The 24805-nt window shown below is 37.0% G+C and overlaps 1 protein-coding gene across 1 annotated transcript in view; it reads left to right on the forward strand.

Annotated features, from left to right (window-relative positions):
- Positions 1 to 24805, forward strand: part of AKAP7 (A-kinase anchoring protein 7) — a 296088-nt gene that overhangs the window by 187136 nt on the left and 84147 nt on the right. The window contains exon 11 of the mRNA XM_074190040.1: positions 12467 to 12579. Coding sequence (XP_074046141.1) covers positions 12467 to 12579 — 113 coding nt within the window. The remainder of the gene's footprint in view (positions 1 to 12466; positions 12580 to 24805) is intronic.

Here is a 24805-nt window from a genome sequence, read left to right on the forward strand (position 1 = left end):
TTATTTTATGATTTGAATTATCTAGATCTGAGGTCTCCCACTAGTAGAGTTTTGCTGTATATGTCTTCCTGTAGTTTTTTTAGATTCTCCTCTAAGAATTCGGATGCTATCCCATTGGGTGCATATATTTTATATATATATATATATATATATATATATATATATATTCATTATTGAAATCACTTGATTGTCTATGGTACCTTTTAGGAGGATATAGTTTCCTTCCTTATCTCTTTTAATGCTATCTATTTTTGTAGCTGCTTTGTCTGAGATAAGGATTGCTACCCCTGCTTTTTTCACTTTAGCTGAAGCAAAATATATTTTGCTTCAACCTTTTACCTTTACTCTATATGTCTCTCTCAGCTTCAAATGAGTTTCTTGTAAGCAGCATATTATAGGATTCTGGTTTTTAATCCAGTCTGCTATTCACTTACATTTTAAGGGAGAGTTCATCCCATTCACATTCCAAGTTATAATTACTAGCTTTTTATTGCCCTCCATGCTATCTTCCCTCTGTTTGTATTTTTCCCCCTTTATCCATATTCCCCAGTATTTTGTTTCTGAATAACACCCCCTTCAGTGTGTTTGCCCTCCTATATCCACTCCCCTCTCCTTTCTTTTCCCTTTCCCTTTTTCCCTTTTCGCTTCCTTCTGTAGTTCCCCTTTTTCCTCCCCCTCCCTGTCTCCATCCCCTCTCCCATTTTCCCCTTTTAATACTTGAAAGGTAAGATGTTTTTAAGTTAACTGAGTATGTGTGTAAATTACCTTTAAGCCAAGTCTGATGAGAGGAAGATTCAGGTGCTTATCATCTCCTTCCTTCTTCCCCTCTATTACCATAGGTCTTTTATACCTCTTAGTGTAATGAGATTTACCCCCATTCAATCCCCTCCCTCTTCCCGTCTCCTTCCTGTCCCCCTTTTTAAGGAGGAGGTATTTTTAAATCATTCTTTCTGAGTCATAGAAAATTCTGAGTATCCATCCCTTCTAGCTAAGTACATTCTCTCTAATAGAGTAACAATTCTTGAGAGTTATTGGAGTCTTTCTCCCAAGTAAGGTTATAGCCAGTTTCATCCCATTGGATAGCAGTCCCATGGATAAGTCATGAGTGTCCATCATTTCTGACTAGGTATATTCTGTCTGTTAGATTTACAATTCTCTAGAGTTATGAGAATCTTTTTTCCTATGCTGGGATATATCCAGTTTCATCTTATTGGAAAGCAGTTTTTTTCTCCCCCCCCCTTTTTTCTTTTCATGTGTTTCTTGAACCTCCTGTTTGATGTCCAAATTTTCTATTGTATTCCTGGCCTTTTCATCAGGAACTTTTGGAATTCTTCCATTTCATTAAATGCCCATCTCTTCCCCTGAAAAAGAAGACTCAGTTTTGCGGGATAGTGGATTCTTAGTTGCATTCCTAGCTCCCTTGCTCTTTGGAATATCTCATTCCAGGCCCCTTTGATCCCTTAATGTTGATGCAGCCAGGTCCTGTGCAATCATTACTGTAGCTCCTTGGTATGTAAATTGTTTCTTTCTGGCTGCTTGCAGGATTTTCTCTTTTATCTTATAGTTCTAGAATTTGGCCACAGCATTCCTTGGTGTTTTCATAGGATCTCTTTCCAGAGGGAATCTATGTATTCTTTCAATAACTATTTTTCCCTCTGGTTCCATGATATCAGGGCAATTTGCCATCACTAGATCCTGTAATATTAAATCCAAGCTTTTTTTCCTCTTCAATGTTTTCAGGAAGACCAATAATTCTCAGCTTCCCGTCCTTGATTTATTCTTGAGATCAGTGGTTTTCCTGATGAGGTATTTTACATTTTCTTCTATTTTTTCTGTTTTTTGGTTTTGTTGTCTCATGAAGTCATTAGTTTCCACAGACTCCATTCTTTTTTTTTTTTTTTAGAGAGGAGTTTTCTTCAATTACCTTTTGCAGTTCCTTTTCCAGTTGGTCAATTCTGTTTTTGAAAGAGATTTCCATTTGACCAATTGAAGTTTTGAGGGAATATTTTCTTTTTGCATTTGCCCAATTGAGGATCCGAGAGATTTAGTCTCATTTTGTATTTGTCCTATTGAGGATCTGAGAGAATTATTCTCATTTTGTATTTTTACAATTGTATTTTCCAGTGATTTGTTTTCTTGTTGCAAGGTGTTAGTCTTTTCTTGGGTTTCTTTTCCCAAATTTTCCAGTTGATTTTTTTTAGTTTCTTTTAGTTTCGTTTTGTTTTTTGTTTTTTAGTTTTTACAAGGCAGTAATGTCTTTCCCAAGACCACACAGCTAGGTAATTATTAAATGTCTGAGGCCAGATTTGAACTCAGGTACTCCTGATTCCAGGATCGGTGCTCTATCCACTGTGCCACCTAGCTGCCGCTCCAACTGATTTTTAAACTCCTTATTTCTTCAAGGAATTCTTTCTGTGCTGGGGATCAGATCATATTCTCCTCAGAGGTTCTGGGTCTCTCTGAGTTGGGATCTTTTCCTTCCAAGAATTTTTCTATGGATCCACCTTTCAGCAGACCTTTCTTCATTTTGCTAAGACCTTGAGTTGGGGCGGGCCTGGTTTACAGAAGTTTGATTTTGGGATCCCTAGAGGCTTTACTCACCAAGTGCAAATTTCTCTGGCTGGCCAGTAGGAGGTGTTGGTTGCTTTCCTCTGGAGTGTCTGTGACCTTGATTGAGGCCTTCTCCCTTGACCTGGAGGGAGTGATTGAAACTGTTAAATATTTTTGTCTTCAATCAGTGGTGGGCTTTACCCTGGATGAGGTCATCACTTTTCCTATTGTCAACTGGGCTGGTTCTGCTCACACACCTGGACTTGGGGCAGAAGGACTGTAATTGTGTTTGTTCTGTGAAGAGGTGTCAGCTGAAATGGAGGCATGGACTTGGAGTTCCTCAGAACTCCAAGGGAGTTCTCAGGAGCCCAGGGATGATGTCCACAGCTCTCCTGCACTGGAATTCTCCCCCCAACCCTGTCGGCAAGCTCCAGACAGTCAGCGCCCACACCAATGCCTCTGCTCCCTAGTTGACCCAAGTCCCCATGGTCAACCAGGTTCTAGCCCCTCCACTGATCAAGTTGGTCAGCTCTTTGGGCCCTCAGGCTCCTGGGGCTCCAACCCTGCCACTAATTAGCCCGGACTCACCCACAACTGAGGAAGAGAAATCCCGAGGTAGATGTTCTTCTCCTGGATTTTCTTTCTGAGTTTTGATGATCAGATTTCTGTTAAGAGGTTTGTTTCATATCTTATATGGGGAAAGATCAGGAGATTTTCGAACTGTGCCTGTCTTCTCTCCATCATTTTGGCTGGAAGTCCATATTTAAGTTTTCTAAGATTTTATTCACCTTCTTAATGTCCTTGTTTATTTTGTGGTTAGATTTATCTAGTTTTGAGAGAGGGAGCTTTAGGTTCCCGATTATTATAGTTTTGCTTTTTATATCTCCTTGTTATTCATTCAACTTCTCTAAGAATTTGGATGCTATAGCTCTAGGTGTATTTATGCTTAATAATGACATAACTTCATTACCTTTGGTGCTTTTTAAGAAGATCTATTAATGAGTTCTTAATGAGATCTGTTTTTGCTTTTGCTTTGTCTGAAATCAATAATTCTACCCCGATTTTTAAAAAAAATTATTTATTTAAAGCAATAGGGTTCAGTGATTTGCCCAAGGTCAAAAAATTAGGCAAGTCTGAGGCTGGATTTGAAGTCAGGTCTTTCTGACTCTATGACCAGTACTTTATACACTGTGCCACTTAGCTGTCCCCATACCCCTGATTTTTTTTAAACTTCAACTAAAGCATAATATATTTTGCTCTCTCCTTTTACATTTACCCTGTGTGTATCTCTCTGCTTCAAATAAGTTTCTTGTAAACAACATATAATAGGATTCTGATTTTTCATCTATTCTGCTCTCCACTTCCATTTTATGGGAGAGTTCAACCCATTCACATTTACAGTTGATTATTAATTCTTTATTTTCCTTCATTTATCTTTCCGTTTGTACTTTTTTTCTTTCCTCTTATTCCTCCTTACCTATGTTTTGCTCCCTTTCCCCTTTAACTTTTCTTTTAAATTTTAACTTTCAGTTTACTTTAACTTATACTTTCCCTTCCCTTTTATCAGTTGCTTCTTCCCTTTTCATCTCCCCCCCCCCCCAACTTCCCTGTAGGATAGGACAGATTTTTAGATTTAGAAATGTATGGTATTTCCTCTTTGAGCTAATTTTTTTAATTGGATTTACTCAGTGTTCACATCCTCCCTTCTTTTCCTTCACTATAATAAGTCTTTGTGCCTCTTCACCTGGATTTATTTATCCACTAATGGCTTAGCCTTCTCCTTATAAAGTCCTTCTTTTTAAGTTTTTATTCTTTTAACCCTGTCTTATGCTTATATCCCCTTTGTCAAAATATATTCTTTTTATCTTAACTGATAGAAGTACTGTTAATCAAAATACAATCAATTAAAAGCTCAAAATATGAACAGAAAAAGAAGAATCTGATTGTAGCCAATTACTTTAGTTTCATGGAAGATCAAAACACATACTCAGATGATGATGAAATTGAAGCTTCCATATCCAGAACCTGCAAGAGAAATAGAAAATGGGCTCATACTATGGATGAGCTCAAAAAAAGACTTTGAAAAGCAATTAAGGGAGTTGGAGGAAAAATTGGAAGGAGAAAGGAGAGTAATGCAGATAAATCATGAAAACCAAATTAAAAGCTTGGTGAAAGATGTACCAAAAAATACTGAAGAAAATATGTTAAAAGCTCAAAGTACTATCAGTCAGGGGCAGCTAGGTGGCACAGTGGATAGAGCACCGGCCCTGGAGTCAGGAGCACCTGAGTTCAATCCGACCTCTGACACTTAATAATTACCTAGCTGTGCGGGCTTGGGCAAGCCACTTAACCCCATTGCCTTGCAGAAATCTAAAAAAAAAGCACTGTCAATCAAATTACAATCATTCAAAGGTTGATTGAATTATTGATTGATAAGCAGCATTCTTCATAATCACCAAGTACCCTTCCCTCTTCTGTCTCATTAGAAAAAACACTTTTCAAGAGTCATGAATCAAATAAAATCACTTTATACCTCACTCCCTTTTCAAGTACCTTCCATGGACACACAATCCTCATGAGCCAAAGCATCATTCAAAACCAAATCATTTTATGAACCATTTGTTTTCCATCACTAAATCCTGTAATATTAAGTCCAGCCTTTTTGCTCTTCAATGTTTTCAGGAAGTCCTATAATTCTCAGGTCGTCCCTTCTCAATTGGTTCTCAAGGTCAGTGGTTTTGCTGATGAGGTATTTTACAGTTTCTTCTATTTTTTCGATCTTTTTGTTTTGTTTAACAGAATCTTGTTGTCTCATGAAGTCAATAGTTTCCACAGATTCCATTCTTTTTTTTTAAGAGAAGAATTTTCTTCATTTACCTTTTACAACTCCTTTTCCAGTTAGTCGATTCTATTTTTGAAGGAGTTTTCCATTTGCCCAATTGATGATTTGAGGGAATTATTTTCTTTTTGCCATTTGTCCAATTGAGTATTTGAATAATTTTCTTTTTGTATTTGTCCAGTTGTATTTTCCAGTGTTGTGTTTTCTTGTTGCCATGTATTAATTTTCTCGAGTTTCTTTTCCTAACTTTACCAATTGATTTTTTTCTTTTAGTTTTTTTTGCAAGGCAATGGAGTTAAGTGGCTTGCCCAAGGTCACACAGCCAGTCAATTATTAAGTGTCTTGGTCTAGATTTGATCTCAGGTACTCCTCTCTCCAGGGCTGGTGCTCTATCCACTGTGCCACCTAACCCACCAATTAATTTTTTTTTTAGGTTTTTGCAAGGCAATGGGGTTAAGTAGCTTGCCCAAGGCCACACAGCTAGGTAATTATTAAGTGTCTGAAACCAGATTTGAACCCAGGTACTCCTGACTCCAGGGCTGGTGCTTTATCCACTGTGCCACCTAGTCACCCTCCACCAGTTGATTTTTAAAGTCCTTCCTGTTTTCTTCAAGGAAGTCTTTCTGGGTTGGAGACCAATTCATATTCTCCTCAGAAGTGCTAGATCTCTCTGGGTTAGAATCTGGCATTTCTAAGTATTCCTCCATGGGTTCCCCTTTCTGCTGGTTTTTCCTTCATTTTTCTAGGATCTTGTGTTGGAGGTAGGGCTGGCTTTCAGAGGTTTGCTTTTAAAGATCCTAGAGGCTTTGTCCACTTGGCTTAGTAATTCCAAGGGCTGGCCTGTAGGGGGCACTGATTGCTTTCTCTGGAGTGATTGAAGCCCTCTCCCAACCCTAGAGAGAAGGAGGGAGGAGGGGCGGCAGCAGGGTCTGAGTTGACCTTGAACAATGCACTGGAAGCCAGTCTCCCTTTCACCTGAGAGGACTCCTTAGTTCACACCTGTGCTTGAAGGGATGGGGGGGGGGGGGCTGTGCAGCTACCATTTGTTCCTGGAAGAATGCTCCAAAAAAGTATGGAGTTCAGGTCTCACAACCAGCAGGACGATTTATAGGCTGCAGACCTCCTCTCCCCTTGGCCAAAAACTCCAGGGCTAAAATTGGTTTTTGACCTGCCTCTCACCAAAGTCTTTGAGGCTAATGCTGGTCCTTTGGCTTCCCCCTACCTTGCTGTCCCTGCGATGGTCCTTTGGTCTCCTCTCCTGAGTCACCCATAGTCCCTTGAGACAGTCCTTGTTAGTAGATGTTCTCCTAGCTTCTTTTTTTCTGGGTTTTGTTGATCAAGTTTCTGTTAAGAGGTTTCTTTCATGTTATATTTGAGGGGACACAGGGAGCACTTAATGCAGTACCTGTCTTCCCTCCACCATCTTGGCCTGAGGTTTTTCTTGGGGATAGGCATGCTCCAAACCCTCCCCCCTCCCCCCCTCACCACCTCCAGGTGGGCTGGAAGAGGAGGTGCAGTGTATAGCCCTGTATAATTTTGATTGTAATTCTTCTGTATTTAATTTGCCTTTTTTTTTTTTTGGTTACTTGCAGTATTTTCTCCTTCATATGAAAATTCTGGAATTTGGTTATAATGATTTTTGGAGTTGTTATGCTAGGGTCTCTGTCTTGAGGAGTTCTGTGTATTCTTTCAAGGACTATTTGGTTTTCTTGATCTAGTATAAATGGACAGTTTTCCTGAAAATTTCTTGAAAGATATTTTCCATGCTCTTATATTTCTGGTAGACCAATAATTTGTAAATTATCTCTTCTAGATCTATTTTCCAGGTGGTTTGTTTTTCCTGAAAGGTACTTTCCGTTTTCTTCATTTTTTTTTTTAGTCTTTTGAATTTGACAGAATCTTGGTGTCTCATTGATTCTTGGGTTTTATTTGTCCAATTCTAATTTTTTAGGGTTTTATTTTCTTCGGTTAGCTTTTGTACTTTCTTTTCCAGTTGGTTAGCCCCAGATACCCAGCTATCATCCAGCTGTGCAAACCACCCCAACCCCATTGCCCTGCAAACCCCCCCCCCCTAAAATAGACCCAAAATAAAATAAAATAGTAATACTAATAGTAGGGGCAACCGGGTGGCACACAGACACTGGCCCTTCATTCAGGAGCACCAGGGTCCAAATCCAGCCTCAGACTCCCAGCAATCACCCAGCTGTGTGGCCCCAGGCAGGCTACCCAGCCCAATTTTCCCTGCACCACCCCCAAATAATAATAATAATGATAATAATGATGATGATGATGATAATAAATGTGCTTCAGTCTGCGTTCCAACACCACCAATCTGTTGTGGGTGGATCACATTCTTTATGATAAGTCCATCACAAAAGTTACTTCCATGTTTTTCCACCATTGCCATTGCTGATCGCAACTCCCTCCTTTCTTATTTCTCCACTACCACGTACTATATTTTCTCTTTCCTTTCACTGTCTCTGCTGTAGGGTTGCTGAGTGGCGCAGCAGAAAGATCCATGGCCCTGGGGCCAAGAGGCCCTGAGCCACCATACCACCCCTTAGGCCCAGCATCCACCTGGCCCTATGGTCCTGGGCAGGCCTTCCAATCCCAGCTCCTTGCAAGAAGTAAAAAAGAAAATGTGTTATATCTGACCACTCTCCCCCCATGGTCCATCCTCTCCTCCATCACTCACATTCCCCCCACCTTGCTCCTGTTCCTCTTCTTTCTTTCTTACTCCAGATGTCTATACTCCATTGAATGTGTGTGTGTGTGTGTGTGTGTGTGTGTGTGTGTGTGTATATATATATATATATATATATATATATATATATATATACTGTTTCCTCTCCTAGCCACCTCTGATGAGAGCGAAGATTCCTTCATTCCCCTTGCCTTCCCCCTTCTATATCATTGTAATAGCTCATTGTAATAAAGGAAAATCTTGCTATATGAAATATCTTAGCCTATTCCTTCTTTCCTTTTTCTTTCTCCCATTACATTTCCCTTTTATCTATTGACTCCATTTTTACACCACATTATATCTTCAAATTCAGCTTTCTCCTGTGCTTCATCTATAAAAGCTTCCTCTACCTGCTCTGTTAAATGAGAAGGTTCATATGAGTATTATCAGTATCATATTTTTATGTAGGAATACATGCAGTTCATCCTCATTAAGTCCCTCATATTTTGCCTTTCTCCTCCACTCTCTGTGCTTCACCTGAGTCCTCTATTTGAAGATCAAACCTTCTGTTCAGCTCTGGCCATTCCAACAGGAACATTTGAAATTGCCCTGGTTCATTGAAAGTTCATCTTTTTCCCTGAAAGAGGATGTTCAATTTTGCTGGGTAGTTGATTCTCGGTTGCATTCTAAGCTCTTTTGCCTTTCAGAATATTATATTCTAAGCCCTACAAGCTTTTAATGTAGTTGCTGCTAAGTCCTGTGAGATCCTTATTATAGCTCCACAATATTTGAATTATGTCCTTCTGGCTGCTTGTAATATTTTCTCTTTGACTTGGGAGTTCTGGAACTTGACTATAATATTCCTTGGGGGTTGTTGTTGTTGTTTTTTTTTTTTTTTGTATCTCTTTCTCGGGGAGATCAGTGGATTCTCTCGATTTCTATTTTGCCCTCTGCTTCTAGGATATCAGGGCAATTTTCCTGTAGTAATTCTTTGAAAACTGATGTCAAGGCTCTTTTCCTGACCATGACTTTCAGGTATTCCAATAATTTTTAAATTATCTTTTCTAAATCTGTTTTCCATATCAGTTGCTTTTTCAATGAGATGTTTCACATTTTCTTCTAATTTTTCATTCTTTTGGTTTTGAAGAATTGTATCCTGATTTCTCATAAAAATCAGCTATCTCCCTCAGTTCCATTCTTTGTCTGAAGGATTTGTTTTCCTCAGAGAGCTTTCTTATCTCTTTTTCCATCTGGCCAATTCTGCTTTTTAAAGCATTCTTGTCCTCAATAACTTTTTGAACCGTTTTATCCATTTGACCTATGCTGGTTTTTAACAAATTATTTTGTTCAGCATTCTTTTGGATCTCCTCGACTAAGCTGCTGACTTCTTTTTTCATGTTTTTCTTGCATCTTTCTCATTTCTTTTCCCAATTTTTCTTCTATCTCCCTCACTTGATTTTCTTTTTTTTGTTTGTTTGTTTTTAGGTTTTTTTTGCAAGGCAATGGGGTTAAGTGGCTTGCCCAAGACCACACAGCTAGGTAATTATTAAGTGTCTGAGACCAGATTTGAACTCAGGTACTCCTGACTCCAGGGCCAGTGCTCTATCCACTGCACCACCTAGCCACCCCCTCACTTGATTTTCAAAGTCTTTTTTGAGCTCTTTCATAGTCTGAGCCCAATTTCTGTTTTTCTCGGAGTCTTTAGTAGATGCAGGAGCTTGTACTTCCTCATCTTCAGATTGAGTGTTTTGATCCTTCTTGGCATCATAGGCAAAGTATTTCTCAATGGTGTTCCTCTTTTTTCCTCTGCTTACTTATTTTTCTAGCCTGTGCCTGTTTTGGGGGTGCTTCCTGAGCTTTTGATTATTATTAGGGCACCCCCTGAAGGATCTCTGTGTGTGAGGATCTGTCTTCCCTCCTGTTCTTAGAAAGACCACAAGTGCATCCCTCTGCCATGGGGCTGAGGTGGGGGGGCCCTGCTGTTCTATGGGGGGCCTAGACTGCGATCAGGATCTGAATGTGGTCAGAGCCCCAGAGTCCGGTTCCAGGGGCAGAGGACAGAGCTCAGCAGTCCCTCTCTCTTCACTCCCCTCCCTAGGCTCAGCACTTCATGCCCTGGGGGCTCCTGCTTTGCTTCCAGTTCCAGGAACTGGTCTGCAGCAGCCACACTGCTAGCTGTGTGCCCTGAGGCCTGGGCTTCACATGTTTGCTCTGGCAGAGGTGCCCCCGCTGAACCCCCAAGTTGTACTTGGTGCTCCCTGGGGTGTAGGTCAGGAAACTGCCCCCACTACCATGAGCTCCCAGCGCCCTGGGGCTGCCTTCAGGAGGCTGAAGTTCCTTAGCTCTGGTGGGCCAACCCTTTAACCCCATGGACCAGAGCCTTTCCACTCTTTTCCAGGTTACCTTGGGTTGGAGAACTGCCTCACTGGATCCCTCTGTCTATTCTGTCTCTCAAAAATTTAGTTAGAGTCCTTAGTTTATAAGTTTTGAGGGGAGCACCTAAGAGACGATCCTCTCCTGTCACCATCTTGGCTCTGCCCTCTCTTCTTTGGTTTTTTAAAGTTTTTTTTTTAAGCTCTTCTATCTGAGGTTTTGAATTTTAGTCCAGTTCATGGACTCCTTTGAGACTTCCCATATAGTTAATTTGTCCCTACTTCTTCTGAGGTGGGAGCTCTTTCTGCATAGTAAATTTCTATGGTTAACGCTCTTTTTTTTTTTTTTTTGGCTCATTTTTGTTGTTGAGCTCTGCTTGTCCAGAGCTTTTTGTGCAGGATCCTGGCTTATCACTGACCAAGATGCAGCCCATGTCTGTCTAGTGGTTTGTTCCCAGATCTGTCTTTCCCTCGGTGTTTTTGTCTGGGACTGGGACCTTCCCTGCTGGCTTGCTGTCTAACTGGCAGGACTTAATGCTTGTGTCAAGCTGCCAGGACCTGGGCTGCCTCATGGCTAAAAACCTCCTGCTGGCTTTCCCTCTCTCCTGCTTGCTGGGCTTTGCTTCCCCTCCCTCCACCCCATCCCACCCCCTGCACCAAGAGAGGGACCTTCACTGAAGATCCTTCAGAATGTCTACAGTTGTAAACTTGTTACAGTCTTGTCTTCAATGTCTGTATAGCTTCAGTGTCTTTGTGGAGACTTTATTTAGCATTGAGTAGGGAAAAGTTCCTGGAGCTCACACTGCCTTCATGACCCTGCCCTAAAGTCCCTGAGGGGAACTCTTAAAGGTTTATATTTATCTTAGTGGAATAAGCATTCCTGTCAAAAGAAAAAAAATCAGTTAAATTGATTGGCATTTTCAGCTAAAAGAGTGATTCAGTTCACTGCAAACATTGCTCTTCAAGATTGCGGTCATAGAATGACTTAATACAGGGTATCCCAAAACCCTTAGTGCAATATAAAGTTATTAAAAGTGAAAACTACTCTAATATTTTTGAGGTGCCTTATACAAGTTAAAATCCTTGTGTACATTGATGGCAATATGGAAATTTAAGTTTAATAATATGTCTTACATTTCAATCAGATATAGATAATGTAATTTAGAGCAGCATAGAATCTTAGTGGTAAGAAAAACATCTTACAGTCTGCCTAATTTTATAGATGAAAAAAACTGATATAGGTTAAGGACTTGTTCACCATTTTACCCTGATTGTAGATAGATTCAACTTACTTAATTGTCAGTCTTTTCTATTTACACTTAGATGCAGAAACTTTTCAAGGGAAGTTTTTGGGTTTTTTTTTGTGGCAAGCCATCATTCATTGATACTTTTGTGTTAGTCTAATATTACATTGGCAAATATATATAATATTTATAGCAACATCTTTAAAAATTTATAATTTTTTCTTATAATATTACTAAAATTAGAATTTTGTGTATTGGTTTTAAAATGTCATTATCTTGAAAATCTTTTTAATAGCTATAAAATAAAAAAAACACATGAATTGACTACCTGAATAGCTATTTCATTCAGCTCATTGATATTCAGTTTTGTCATCAGAGCTACTTTATGGGAAAAGCTTTTTAAATAATTGTTTCTTTTTTCTTTTACAAATATCACAGTGAGATTTCTTGTCATATAGTTACAATTCAAGTTTTAATACAAATCAAATATTACCTTTTTAAAAATTTTTTGCAAGGCAATAGATTAAGTGACTTGCCCAAGGTCACACAGCTAGGCAATTATTAAGTGTCTGAGACTGGATTTGAACTCAGGTACTCCTGACTCCAGGGCTGGTGCTCTATCCACTGTGCCACCAAGCTGTCCCTGAACTACTACTTTTAATCAGAAATAGAAAATAATTTTTGAGACTATTTTTTTGTGTTATAAGAAATAAATATGCACTTCTATAAATCGTGGCAAAATTGATAGATAAAATATTTCTGTTTTTTTTTTCTTTAGAAGCTGCTAAGAGAACATTTCAAGAAAAGGGCATCTTGGCAGGAGAAAACAGAAGTTTCAAGCCTCATTTGACTTTCATGAAGCTCTCAAAATCACCAGAGCTCAGAAGAAATGTGAGTTTGCCGTTTTAAAAAATAGTATTTATTTATTTTCTTTCCTAATTACTTGTCAAGACCATTTTTAGTATTCATTTTTACATGATTTTGAGTTCTGATTTTTCTCCCTCCCTTTCTTTTCTCCTGTCTTCCCAAAATGGTAGGTAATTTGATATTGGTTATACATGTGCCATTAAGTAACATTTCCATATTAGTCATACTTGTGAAAGAAGCAGATCAAAAGGAAAAAGATTAAAGTGGAAAAAAAAAAGTACACTTTCATCTGCATGCAGAATCCACCAGTACTTTATTTAAATAGGAATAACATTTTCCTTCATTAGTCTTGTACTTGTGTTGGATCATTGTATTTCTGAGAAGAGTTGAGTCATTCGTAGTTAATCATCACACAATGATACTGTATACAGTGTTTTCTTGGTTCTACTCATGAACTTTGGATCACTTCATACAAGTCTTTCTAAGTTTTCCTGAAATCTTACTGCTCATCATTTCTTTTTGCATTTCTTTGCATTCATAGACCCTTGTTCAGCCATTCATCAATTGGTCCATTCAAAATTCTATATTTTGCCACCACTAAAAGGGCTACTATAGATATTTTTGCTCATGTAAGTCCTTTTCCCATTTAAAAAAATCCCTTTGGTTCAGAATTTGTAGTGAAATTGCAGGATCCAAGAACATGCACAGTTTAGTTGGCATAGTTCCAAATTTCTCTCCAAAACATTTGGATCCATTCACAACTAAACCAGCAGTGCATTAGTGTTTTATTTTTCCCACATCCTCCCTAACATTTATAATTTTCTTTTTTTGTCATATTAGCCAGTCTGATAGGTATGAGATGATACTTCTGAGTTGTTTTAATTTGCATTTGTCTAATCAAAAGTGATTTAGAGCACTTCTTTAGATGCCTATAGATAGCTTTCTTCACTTGAAAATTGTTCATATCATTTGACCATTTATCAATTAAGGAATGATTTGTATTCTTATAAGTTTGACTCAGTACTCTGAATATTTGAGATGTATCAGAGATCCTTGGGATAAAGATTTTTTTTCAGCTTTCTGCTTTCCTTTGAATCTTGTTTACATTGGTTTTGTTTGTGCTAAAACTTTTTAGTTTAATATTAAAATTATTTATTGTATATTTCATCATGCTCTCTATTTCTTGTTTGGTCATGAACCTGTAATTCACTTAACTTCTCTTTTAATAATTTCAATACTGATATTACTTCATTAGCAAAATGTAATTTCCTTCCTTAACTCTTTTAATTAGATCTATTTTTGCTTTGTCTGAAGTCAGGATTGCAACACTTCTTTCTTTTTTTTTTTTTTTGACTTAAACTGAAATATAATAGATTTTGCTACAGCCCCTTATCTTTACTCTGTGTGTATCTCTCTGCTTCAGTTGTGTTTCTTATAAATAACATATTTTAGGAGTCTGGTTATTGATCTACTCTGCAATCTGCTTCTGTTTTATTGGAGAGAGTTCAACCCATTCACATTCACAGTTATGATTATGTGTTTCCTTTTATCGTATTTTTCTCTTTCCTGTTTCTGTCCTCTCTTTCACTCTTTCCCTTCTTACCTTTTTTTAGGATTCTTTTGGATTTTGATATTGGAAATCAAATTTTTTTGTTCAGTTTTGGGTATCTACTTAATGAAAACTTGAAATTCTTCTGTTTTGTTGAGTGACCATCCCCCCCCCTTCTCTGTTTCTGTCTACTGCCTTGCTCAGTCTTCCCTTTCTTCTATCAGTCCCGCCCTCTTACTTAATCTCTTCTTCTCCTACTTTCTTATTGGGTAGGAGATTTCTGTATTCCACTGATATAGTGTATATTATTACCCCTTTGAGTTAATACTTATGAGAGTAAAGTTCAAGTGATGTCCAGCCCACCCTCCCATTTCCCCCCACACACACAGTAATAAGGTTTTTCATGCTTCTTCATGTGAAATACTTTACTTTATTCTTCCTCTCCTTTCCTTCCACCCCCAATGCATTCCTTTTTCTCATCCCTCAGTTATTGTTTATATCATTCTCTTAAACTCACTTTATACCTGTACCCTCTGCCTATATTTATTCCTTCAGTTGTACTGTTTGTTACAGTTTTTAAAAATTATAAATATTTTATTCTTGTAGGGATGTAAATAGTTCAGCTTCTTTGAATCCCTTATATTTTCTTTTCTCTTACTTTTTTAGGATTCTCTTGTGTCTTGAGATTGGAAATCAAACATTTTGTTCAGTTCTGGGCATCTCCTTATGAAAGCTTGAAATCCTTTCTGGTTCATTGAATGACCATTTTTTTCCCACTTATAGTATTATGCTTAATTTTACCAAGTAAGTTCCCTAGCTCCTTTGCCTTCTGGGAACTTTATGTTCCATGACCTCTGATCTTTTAGTATTATAGCTGCTAAGTTTTGTGTAATCTGGCATGTGACTCCACAATATTTGAAGTGTTTCTTTTTGACCACTTGAAGCATTTTTTTCTTGACTTGTTAGTTCTGAAATTTGGCTATAATGTTCCTTAGAGTTTCAATTCTGGGATCTCTTCCCTATGGTGATTAGTGTATTCTTTCAGTGCCTCTTTTGATTTCTGGTTTTAGAGTTATGGTGGCAGTTTTCCTTGATAATTTCTTGAAAGAGTCTGTCCAGATCCTCCTTTTGTTTCTGACTTTTGATAGTCCAATGATTCTGACATTGTCTCTCTTGAATCTATTTTCCAGGCAGTTGTTTTTCCCATAAGGTATTTTATATTTATATTCTTTTTTTCATTCCTTTGAATTTGTTTGATTCTTTTTAAAAATATTTTTATTTAATTAAGGCAATGGGGTTAAGTGACTTGCCCAAGGTTACACAGCTAGGCAATTATTAAATGTCTGAGGCTGGATTTGAACTGAGGTCCTCCTGACTCCAGGGCTTGTGCTTTATTCACTGCACCACCTAACTGCCCCCATTTGATCGATTCTTTATGTCTCATAGAGTCATTCATTTCCATTTGCCTAATTCTACTATTTAAGGAATTATATTCTTTTTAGGTGTTTTTTTTTTTTTTTTTTTTTTGCAAGGCAATGGGGTTAAGTGGCTTGCCCAAGGCCACACAGCTAGGTAATTATTAAGTGTCTGAGGCCAGATTTGAAGTCAGGTTCTCCTGACTCCAGGGCCAGTGCTCTATACACTGTGCCACCTAGCTGCCCCCAGGAATTATATTCTTCAGCTAACTCTTATACCTCCTTTTCTATTTAGCCTGTTGTGCTTTTTAAGGAGTTGTTTTCTTCAGATGATTTTTGTATCGCCTTTTCCATTTGGCCATGTCCATTCTGCTTTTTTAAGCAGTTATTTTCTTTTCCCAAGCTGTTGAATCATTTTTTCACAATTCTCTTGCATCATTCTCAATTTTTCACAATTTTTCTTCTATCTCTCTTTTGAAGTTCATTTTGAAGTTCATTTATGAGACCACCTCCCATTGTTGTTTGGGGTTTTCCCATAACTGTTAGGATGTTGCTTTCCTCTTTTGAGTTTATATCTTGATTCTCCATTGCCATAACAACTTTCTATGGTTAGATTCTTTTTTTGTGTTTTTTTAACTCATCCTTTTAGACCTTTTTCCTTACTTTTAAATTGAACTCTGTTTTTGGGTGGAAGGGTCACTGTCTCACACTTTTTGTGCCAAGGACTGCATTCACTGCCTTTTTTATCTGGTGCTGCACTGATGTTTCCCTGAGGCCCATGGGGGACCCATGTGTTTGGTGCTATGCTGAGGGGGTAGGGGAGACGGGCACTGCTGGAGGTCATAGTGGTCTGGCAGCTTACTTGGTGCTGTTCTGGGATTCTAGTGCTGATGTTTGGCCTATACTGAGGCTGATAGGATATTTTTGTATTTCCCTGGGGCTATACTGAAACACAAGGCAAGCTAGCAGCTGCCTGTTTGCCCAAGATTATGCTGAAGCAAGTGGAGGTCTAGCCACTGGAAGCCTGAGGCTCATTGAAATGTGGTGGTTCTTTGAGCTGGGGTTTGCCCATTCCCCTACTAAGGCACACAGTGGGGGTCCTGGTATTGGCTTGCCTGCTCTACCATAATGGGGCTCAGGATCTCCCGTTGGTTTGCTTAGGTGGCACATGCTTCTGCCTTGCTGATACTCTTCTTATCCTGGATTGCACTTTCCTTTTACCCATGTAAGACAGACTTTTCTAGCAGCTCTTCCAAGTTTCTTGTGTTAAAATATTATTTCACTGATATGGTTGTTTGGATGTAAATATGGGAGAATTATGGTGACTTATTACTTACTCTGCCATCTTGGCTCCAATAAATCCTACCAAGTTTGCATTTCTAAATGACAAATTCACAGCTCTGCAAAGGAGGAACATTTGTCTTAGTAAGGAGTTCTCTTTCATATTGTTCATACTTTGGGGCAGCTAGGTGGATAGAGCACTGACCCTGGAGTCAGGAGGACCTGAGTTCAAATTTGACCTCAAGACAGTTAATAATTGCCTAGTTGTGTGACCTTGGGCATGTCACAACTCCATTGCCTTAAATAAATAAAATTAAAAAAAAATTGTTCATACTTATATCTTTGGGCTCATAGGGGCTTTGAGAATACATAATGTAAAGGATGAATTAGAGATTTTCATTTTCTGTAAACTCTTTTTGAATATCCAAAAAATAGCCTTATATTATTGTCTGTTTATAAGAATGAAATAATTAATTTTTTTAAAAGAGTACTATTCTAAAAATGTATGTAACAGAAATATTATTCTAGAATAGTATGCAATAGAAAATTAATTGTCTAACATTTAGTATTACAGAATCTGGAATGCTTTATTAAAACAGACTGACAGATTATCTCTTTGCTTCTTATTCTTCTCATTTTGCTTTCAGAATATCCTTTTCCCAGTTGTCTTAAACTTCATCCCCAAATGACAAATAAATGGTGTCAGTAATATCTTCAGTGAAAGATTTTTTTATATTTGTGATGTTGAATTTGAAGTGAGATAGATCTTTGGCAACATTTATCAGTAGTGCATCTCCTAGAAGAGCTCTAGAATCCACAGTTCAGCGTTTGAAACTGCATGATCATTTTACAAGCTATTTTTTAAAGATCATATTAGTAATTCTTAGTGCAAAAATCTTATTGAAGACAGCATAGGATATATTTTTCTAGAATTTTGAATTCTTTAACAAGGAAGTAATTATCAGAGGCATTTTTATATTATTGTGATTAAGAATTCCAGGTATTGACACTTCATTTAAAAAAATTTAAGTTTTGTCCTGATTTATTATTGCCTTTTTCTTTTTTCTTTTGCAAGGCAATGGGGTTAAATGGCTTGCCCAAGGCCACACAGCTAGGGAATTATTAAGTGTCTGAAGGCAGATTTGAACTCAGGTACTCCTGACTCCAAGGCCTGTGCTCTGTCCACTGTGCCACCTAGGCACCCCATTATTGCCTTTTTCTTATAAAATATACTTTAAAATTTTAGGAGTAGCAACTTTTTAAAAAAGTCTTAATCATCTATTTTTTGAGAAAATAAGTCATTGGCTTCATGAAAATACAAATTTAGTTATTAACTAGATAAATCTTTGATAGCATCTATATGTTTGTTTATTCTTTCCTAGGTCAGTATTGTTCTCTTCTCCAATGTCCTTCTGTTGGTCTTCCTTGGAGAGTCTACTTCATTGAATAGGAGAACTTCTTCAGAGTCTTTTAATAACTCTAGGTTAATGATTCTTTCTTTGTTTTTGGTTTTATTTTTTCAAGGCAATGGGGTTAAGTGACTTGCCCAAGGTCACCCAGCTAGGTAATTATTAAGTGTCTGAGTCCAGGATTAGTGCTCTATCCATTGTGCCACCTAACTGCCCCTAGGTTAGTGGTTCTTAATTCTGAGGTCTGTGAAGTTGTTAAAACAAAAATTTGGTAACTATTTTATATAATTAGTTTCTTTTATAATTCAATACATTTTATTTTAGTCATTTAAGAATAATTTTCTGAGACGGGATCAATAGGCTTCACCTCACTATCAAAGGGGTACAAGGGGGAAAAAGGTTCTTTTATTCTAGTTCAATACATAACGAATGTATCATTTTGTTAATGTAAAAACTCCTTCTGTGAATAAAGATTTCAGCCTGTCTAAAATTTACTTTCTTAGGCTGTTGCTTGAGCCTTAGAATTGAGGGTGAGACCTAAATTTTGGTCCTTTTAACTCATGTCCTTTATGGTAAGCTGCTTTTTCTCTATCTTTCAAGTACCAATGTCAATGCAAGTTACTAGTGGATCCCTAAAGTCTAGGAGCTCCTACAGGTAAAAGTCTAGTCTTTGGGGCTTAACAACAGATCAAATCATTGTCTATAACTAGACTTTTCTTTGGAAAATTTCTAAAAATAGTTTATATATAACTAAATATGTAAGTTTCTTGAATGTAGAAACAGAGTTTTCAGCTTTCCAATATAAACTTTCCTATTATGCTTTCAGGAGAGAGAACAGTCTTGATTTTTTTGAAGTTTTTTTTTGAAGTTTCTGAAGACTCTCAGTCCATAAATAAATATGGGAAACACATCAAGCTTTCAAAATAATACAACAAAGCTATCCTTGGAAAGGAATTGAATTAGAATAATACTTTATATTCCTGTGAATTTAAGTTTCCTATCATCACATGTCAAGACTTTGGGGCCTTTTGGGGGTCCATGAGAGATGGTCTTTGTCTTTCTTGAAAAAGAATGCTGCTCAGGAATTCCCCTTCTCTTCCCAGAAGGCCAGGACTCTTCACTTTAGAATTTCAGATTATTAGTGAGCCAATCCCCAAGGCTATTGTTAAGAAGTTGTCCTTTGTTTGAAGGCTAGATTCTGTTACTACCTTGCTCAAGAAGTCTCTCCCCTTCACTCTAATTGGAGAGAGTAGAGAGTGGACATTGAGATCTCTCAAATCCTCAATTTAAGTCATAAAGTCAGGACAGCCAACTTATTTTTTTTTTTTTTTGCCACCTGGCTACAGGACTTCATCATGTTCCTTTGATGAATACCTCCCTACCCCTTTCTTTTTTTTATCTTTTTTTAAAAAATGTGTTGTGTTGTGAGTGCTTTGAGGGCAAGGGCTGTCTTTTACTTTTCTCTATATCCCAGTTCTTAGCAGTTCCTAGTTGAGAGTTCTTAATAAATAAAATATTTATTGACATTATTTTCATTTAATTATTTACCACAGATCTGTTATTTCTAATTGTTTTAAATTTCTGGTTAGGTCCTTTTCTTTCTTGTTTATCTTTTAGTTAGATTTATCTAGTTCCAAAAGGGGTTTATTGAGGTTCCTTACTATTATAGATTTGCTATTGATTTCTTCCTGCAATTTGATTTACTTTTCTTTTAACATTTAGATTCTGAGCTATTAAGAACTTATAAAAAAAAGAACTTATAAATTAAGTATAATATAAATTTATTATGTATAGTGCTTTAAAACATAAGATTTCTGTTTATACCTTTTAATCATTTTTATCATAACTTTAATCTGTTTTGATATTCTTACATTTTTGAGTTCAGATAAACAATAGGTTTTTCCTTCATTCTCACTGTTTTAACCTTATGTGAACCTTTATGTTTCAAGTGTGTTTCTTATAAACAGTTTATTGTTGGCCTCTGCTTTGTAATACAATTCAATTTCATTTTATGGGTGAGTACTTCCCATTCACTTTCATCATTATAACTGCTAATTATTTCTCTCCATCCTCTTGTAATTTTCCCTTCCCTCTACTTTTTTTCATGTTTAGATATTCTCTTATTTATACCCTAATCTTATCCAGTACTGATTTTCCTCCTTTCTCCCTTTTCTCTAGCCTAAGGTGATGCCTTATACTTTCCACTTAAGTCTTCTTCTAAGACCAGTAAAATGGAACAAAATATGCTATAGGCTCTCCTGCTTTTTCCCAATTTCCCCTCTCTCTGGCCCTTGAAGAATATTAGATATCTGAGGTGATATTTTTGTTTCTTATCTCTTTATTAGTATTTCAGTAATTCATCTGCATGTAGTAATGAGTGTACTTTTCTTTCTTCTCTTAACTCCTGCATTGCCATTTCAAAATACCTACTTAGTTTTAATTTTTCATCAGGAATGCTTAGAAATACAGTTTCATTAAATGTGCATTAATTTCAGATTGATTATTCTTGGTTATAAGCTTTACCTCATTGAGCCTTTTGCAATGTTCTTTTGTTTTGGTTTTTGCAAGGCAATGGGGTTAAGTGACTTGCCCAAGATCACACAGCTAGGTAATTATTAAGTGTGAGGCCCCATTTGAACTCAGGTCCTCCTGACTACAGGGTCAGTACTCTATTTGCTGCACCACTTAGCTGTCCTAAGCCTTTTGTAATGTTGTCTTACAAGTTCACTCCTTTTTATATGAAAGATGTCAAATTTTGTGAGCTATTGATTGTCACTTATTAGTGCTTAAATGCTGTTTCTTGCTTGTAGTATTTTATTCTTTGATTTGTAAGCTCTGGATTTTGGCTATGTTTCTGGGAATTGTGCTACTGATCCCATCCCTTTATTTTTTCTCCAGCAGATTGAAATTTCTTTTTTTTTTAGTTTTTTTAATTATTTAAATATTTTGTTTTCCAGCTATATACAATAGTAATTTCTACCGATCATTTTTTTCTCAGGTTTTGAATTTTACAATTTTTCCCTTTCTCTCCCTTCCCCCCTCCCCCCCAACAGGGAGGACAATATGATAATCTTTACATTGTTTCCATGATATGCATTGATCAAAATTGAATGTCTTGAGAGAAAAAACATATCCATGAGGAAGAAATAAAATATAAGAGATAACAAAGTTAAGTAGTACATAAGCCAACTTTTTAAAAATTGAAGGTAATAATCTTTGTTCTTTGGTAAAGCCAAATTTTAAAAAATTAAATATAATGAATCTGTGTTCTTTGATAAACTCCACAGTTCTTTCTCTGGATACAGATGGTATTCTCTATCACAGATCCCCTAAAATTGTCTTTGATTATTGCACTGATGGAATGAGCAAGTCCATTAAGGTTGATCATCACCCCCATGTTATTAGGTTGTATAATGTTCTTCTGGTTTTGCTCATCTCACTCAGCATCAATTCATACAAGTTTTTCCAGGCTTCTCTGAAATCCCATCCCTCCTAATTTCTTATGAACAATAGTGTTCCATTGCATACATATACCACACTTTATTTAGTCATTCTTCCAATTGATGGACATTTCCTCAATTTCCAGTTCCAAATAGAGCTGCTATGAATATTTTTGTACTTGTGGAATTTTTACCCATTATCATGATCTCTTCAGGATATAGACCCAATAGTGGTATTGCTGAATCAGAGGGTATGCATGGTTTTATTGCCCTTTGGCCATAATTCCAAATTGTTCTCTAGAAAGGTTGGATGAGTTCACAGCTCCACCAGAAATGTATTAGTGCCCCAGATTTCCCCACATCCCTTCCAACATTGATCAGTGTCCTTTCTGGTCATATTGGTCAATCTGAGAGGTGTGAGATGGTACCTCAGAGATGCTTTAATTTGCATTTTTCTAATCAGTAAAGGTTTAGAGCAGTTTTTCATACAACAATGGATTGCTTTGATTTCCTCATCTGTAAAGTGCCTTTGCAAATCCTTTGACCTTTGTCAATTGGGGAATGGCTTGTTTTGTTTTGTTTTTTATAAATTTGACTCAGTTCTCCATATATTTTAGAAATTAGTCCTTTGTCAGAAACACTAGTTGTAAAAATTGTTTCCCAATTTACTATATTTCTTTTGATCTTGGTTACAGTGGTTTGGTTTGTGCAAAAGCTTTTTAATTTCTCAGACACTTAATAATTACCTAGCTGTGTGGCCTTGGGCAAGTCACTTAACCCCGTTTGCCTTGCAAAAACCTAAAAAAAAAGCCTTTTAATTTAATGTAATCAAAAATATCCAGCTTGTTGTTTTTTTATTATGTTCTCTATCTCTTCCTTGGTCATAAAGTGCTTGCTCTCCTTTTCCATAGATCTGACAGGTAAACTATTCCTTGTTCTCCTAGTTTGCTTATAAAATTGTCTTTTATTTTTAAATCCTGTACCCATTTTGATCTTATCTTAGAATATAGGGTGTGAGATATTGCTCTAATCCAAGTTTCTGCCATACTAACTTTCAATTTTCTCAACAGTTTTTAATTGAAGAGTGAGTTCTTATCCCAGAAGCTGGGCTCTTTGGGTTTATCAGCCAGCAAGCAGATTACTATAATCATTTCCTGCTTTCTCTTTTGTACTTAGGCTGTTCCTCTGATCCACCACTCTATTTCTTAGTCAGTACCTGACAGTTTTTTTGACTGATGCTTTGTAATATAATTTAAAATCTGGTAAGGCTGCCTTCTTTTGCACTTTTCCCCATTTAAATCCTTTGATATTCTTTATTTTTTCTTTCTCCATATCCATTTAGTTACAGTTTTTTTCTGCCTCACTAGAGTAATTTTTGAAAGTTTGATTGGTATGGCACTAAATAAGTAGTTTAATTTAGGTAGAATGGTCATTTTTATTTTATTAGCTCAGCCTATCCATGAGTAGTTGATATTTGCCCAGTTATTTAGATCTGATTTTATTTGTGTGAAAAATGTTTTATAGTTGTTTTCATAGTAGAGTTCCTGAATCTGCCTTGGCAGGTAGACTTCCAAGTATTTTGTGTTGTCTGAAGTTAAAAATGGAATTTCTCTTTTTTAACTCTTGCTTGCTGTATCTTGCTAGTGACTTATAGAAATGCTGAGGATTTATGTGGGTTTATTTTATATCCTGTGACTTTGCTAAAATTGCTAATTGTCAACAGTAGTTTTTTGGATGATTTCTTGGGATTCTCTAGGTATACCATCATGTCATCTGTAAAGAGTGAGAGTTTTGTCTCTTTCTTCCCAATTCTAATTCCTTCAATTTCTTTTTCTTCTTTAATTGCTGAAGCTAACATTTCTAATACAATATTGAATAGCAGTGGTGATAAGGGGCTATCCTTGTTTTACCTCTGATCTGATTGAAATTTTAATCGACCAACATTTTTCTAACCTTTTCTTCTTTCTTTGTTTTTGTTTGTTTGTTTGTTTTTAGGTTTTTGCAAGGCAAATGGGGTTAAGTGGCTTGCCCAAGGCCACACAGCTAGGGAATTATTAAGTGTCTGAGACCATAGGGCTGGTGCTTTATCCACTGCTCCACCTAGCAGTACCCTTTCCTTCTTTCTATCTATTGCCTTCTTCCCAATGACTTCCCAAACTAATAGCAAAAAAATCTCTCCCAGTCTTAAAAAAGTGTTTATTGTTATTGACATTATTGTTCTATCTTTCTCAATTAAGTTTCTCTCCTTGCTTTTACTTCTTCCCCTGCTTCCCAGTTCTTTGCAGTATTGTTTTTCAACTTCATTGCGTTATATGTATGAGGTATCACCTTTCTTATTAGGACTTCTGAGCCCTTTTCAGGGTTGCTCATCCATCTTTGTTGCCCATTTTCACCCAACCAGTCGTTCTAAGAAGCTATAGCATGTGTGGCAGCCACACCTCAGTAAACCATCTTGGTAGACAAACTATACCAGGTTCAGCTGAGTCAGGAATGTCTACCTCAAGCATGTGAGGACTTTCCCTGAGGGAATGGGCAGATGAGAACAGTTTGTTCCAACAGCCATGAAGGTGGCTGAAACTTAGGGCAGTGGAGTGCTTAGAGTCGGGTCAAGCAGAATCATTTCCTGCATCCCAGGCCTCTGCCAGTCAGCTTAACTTTTGTCCTATCACTGGACTTTGATGACTCTGGAAGAGAGAGTGAGACTGACCACTTGGTATAATTCTGCCTCACTTAAATCTAATTTCATGCAGAAGTCAGGACATCACATTATCATGTTTTTGGTCCTCTTAAATACACAAGACCAATAACAACAATAGCAAAGTTATCCTTAGCTTTAAAATTATATTTATCTGTTTATAATTAAAATAGCCTAATACTGCAAGAATAAAACAAGTGTTTTATTATTAGCTGAATTATTTCTTCTTCTAAAGCATTTTTTGAATACCTTCAGGGATCAATTTATTAGTTGTAATAAGTTCTTTTTTTTTTTTAGGTTTTTTTGCAAGGCAAATGGGGTTAAGTGGCTTGCCCAAGGCCACACAGCTAGGTAATTATTAAGTCTCTGAGACCGGATTTGAACCCAGGTACTCCTGACTCCAGGGCGGTGCTTTATCCACTACGCCACCTAGCCGCCCCTATAATAAGTTCTTAATACAT

This window comes from Macrotis lagotis, chromosome 5 (genome assembly GCF_037893015.1).
Source record: "Macrotis lagotis isolate mMagLag1 chromosome 5, bilby.v1.9.chrom.fasta, whole genome shotgun sequence".
Lineage (NCBI taxonomy): Eukaryota > Metazoa > Chordata > Mammalia > Peramelemorphia > Peramelidae > Macrotis > Macrotis lagotis.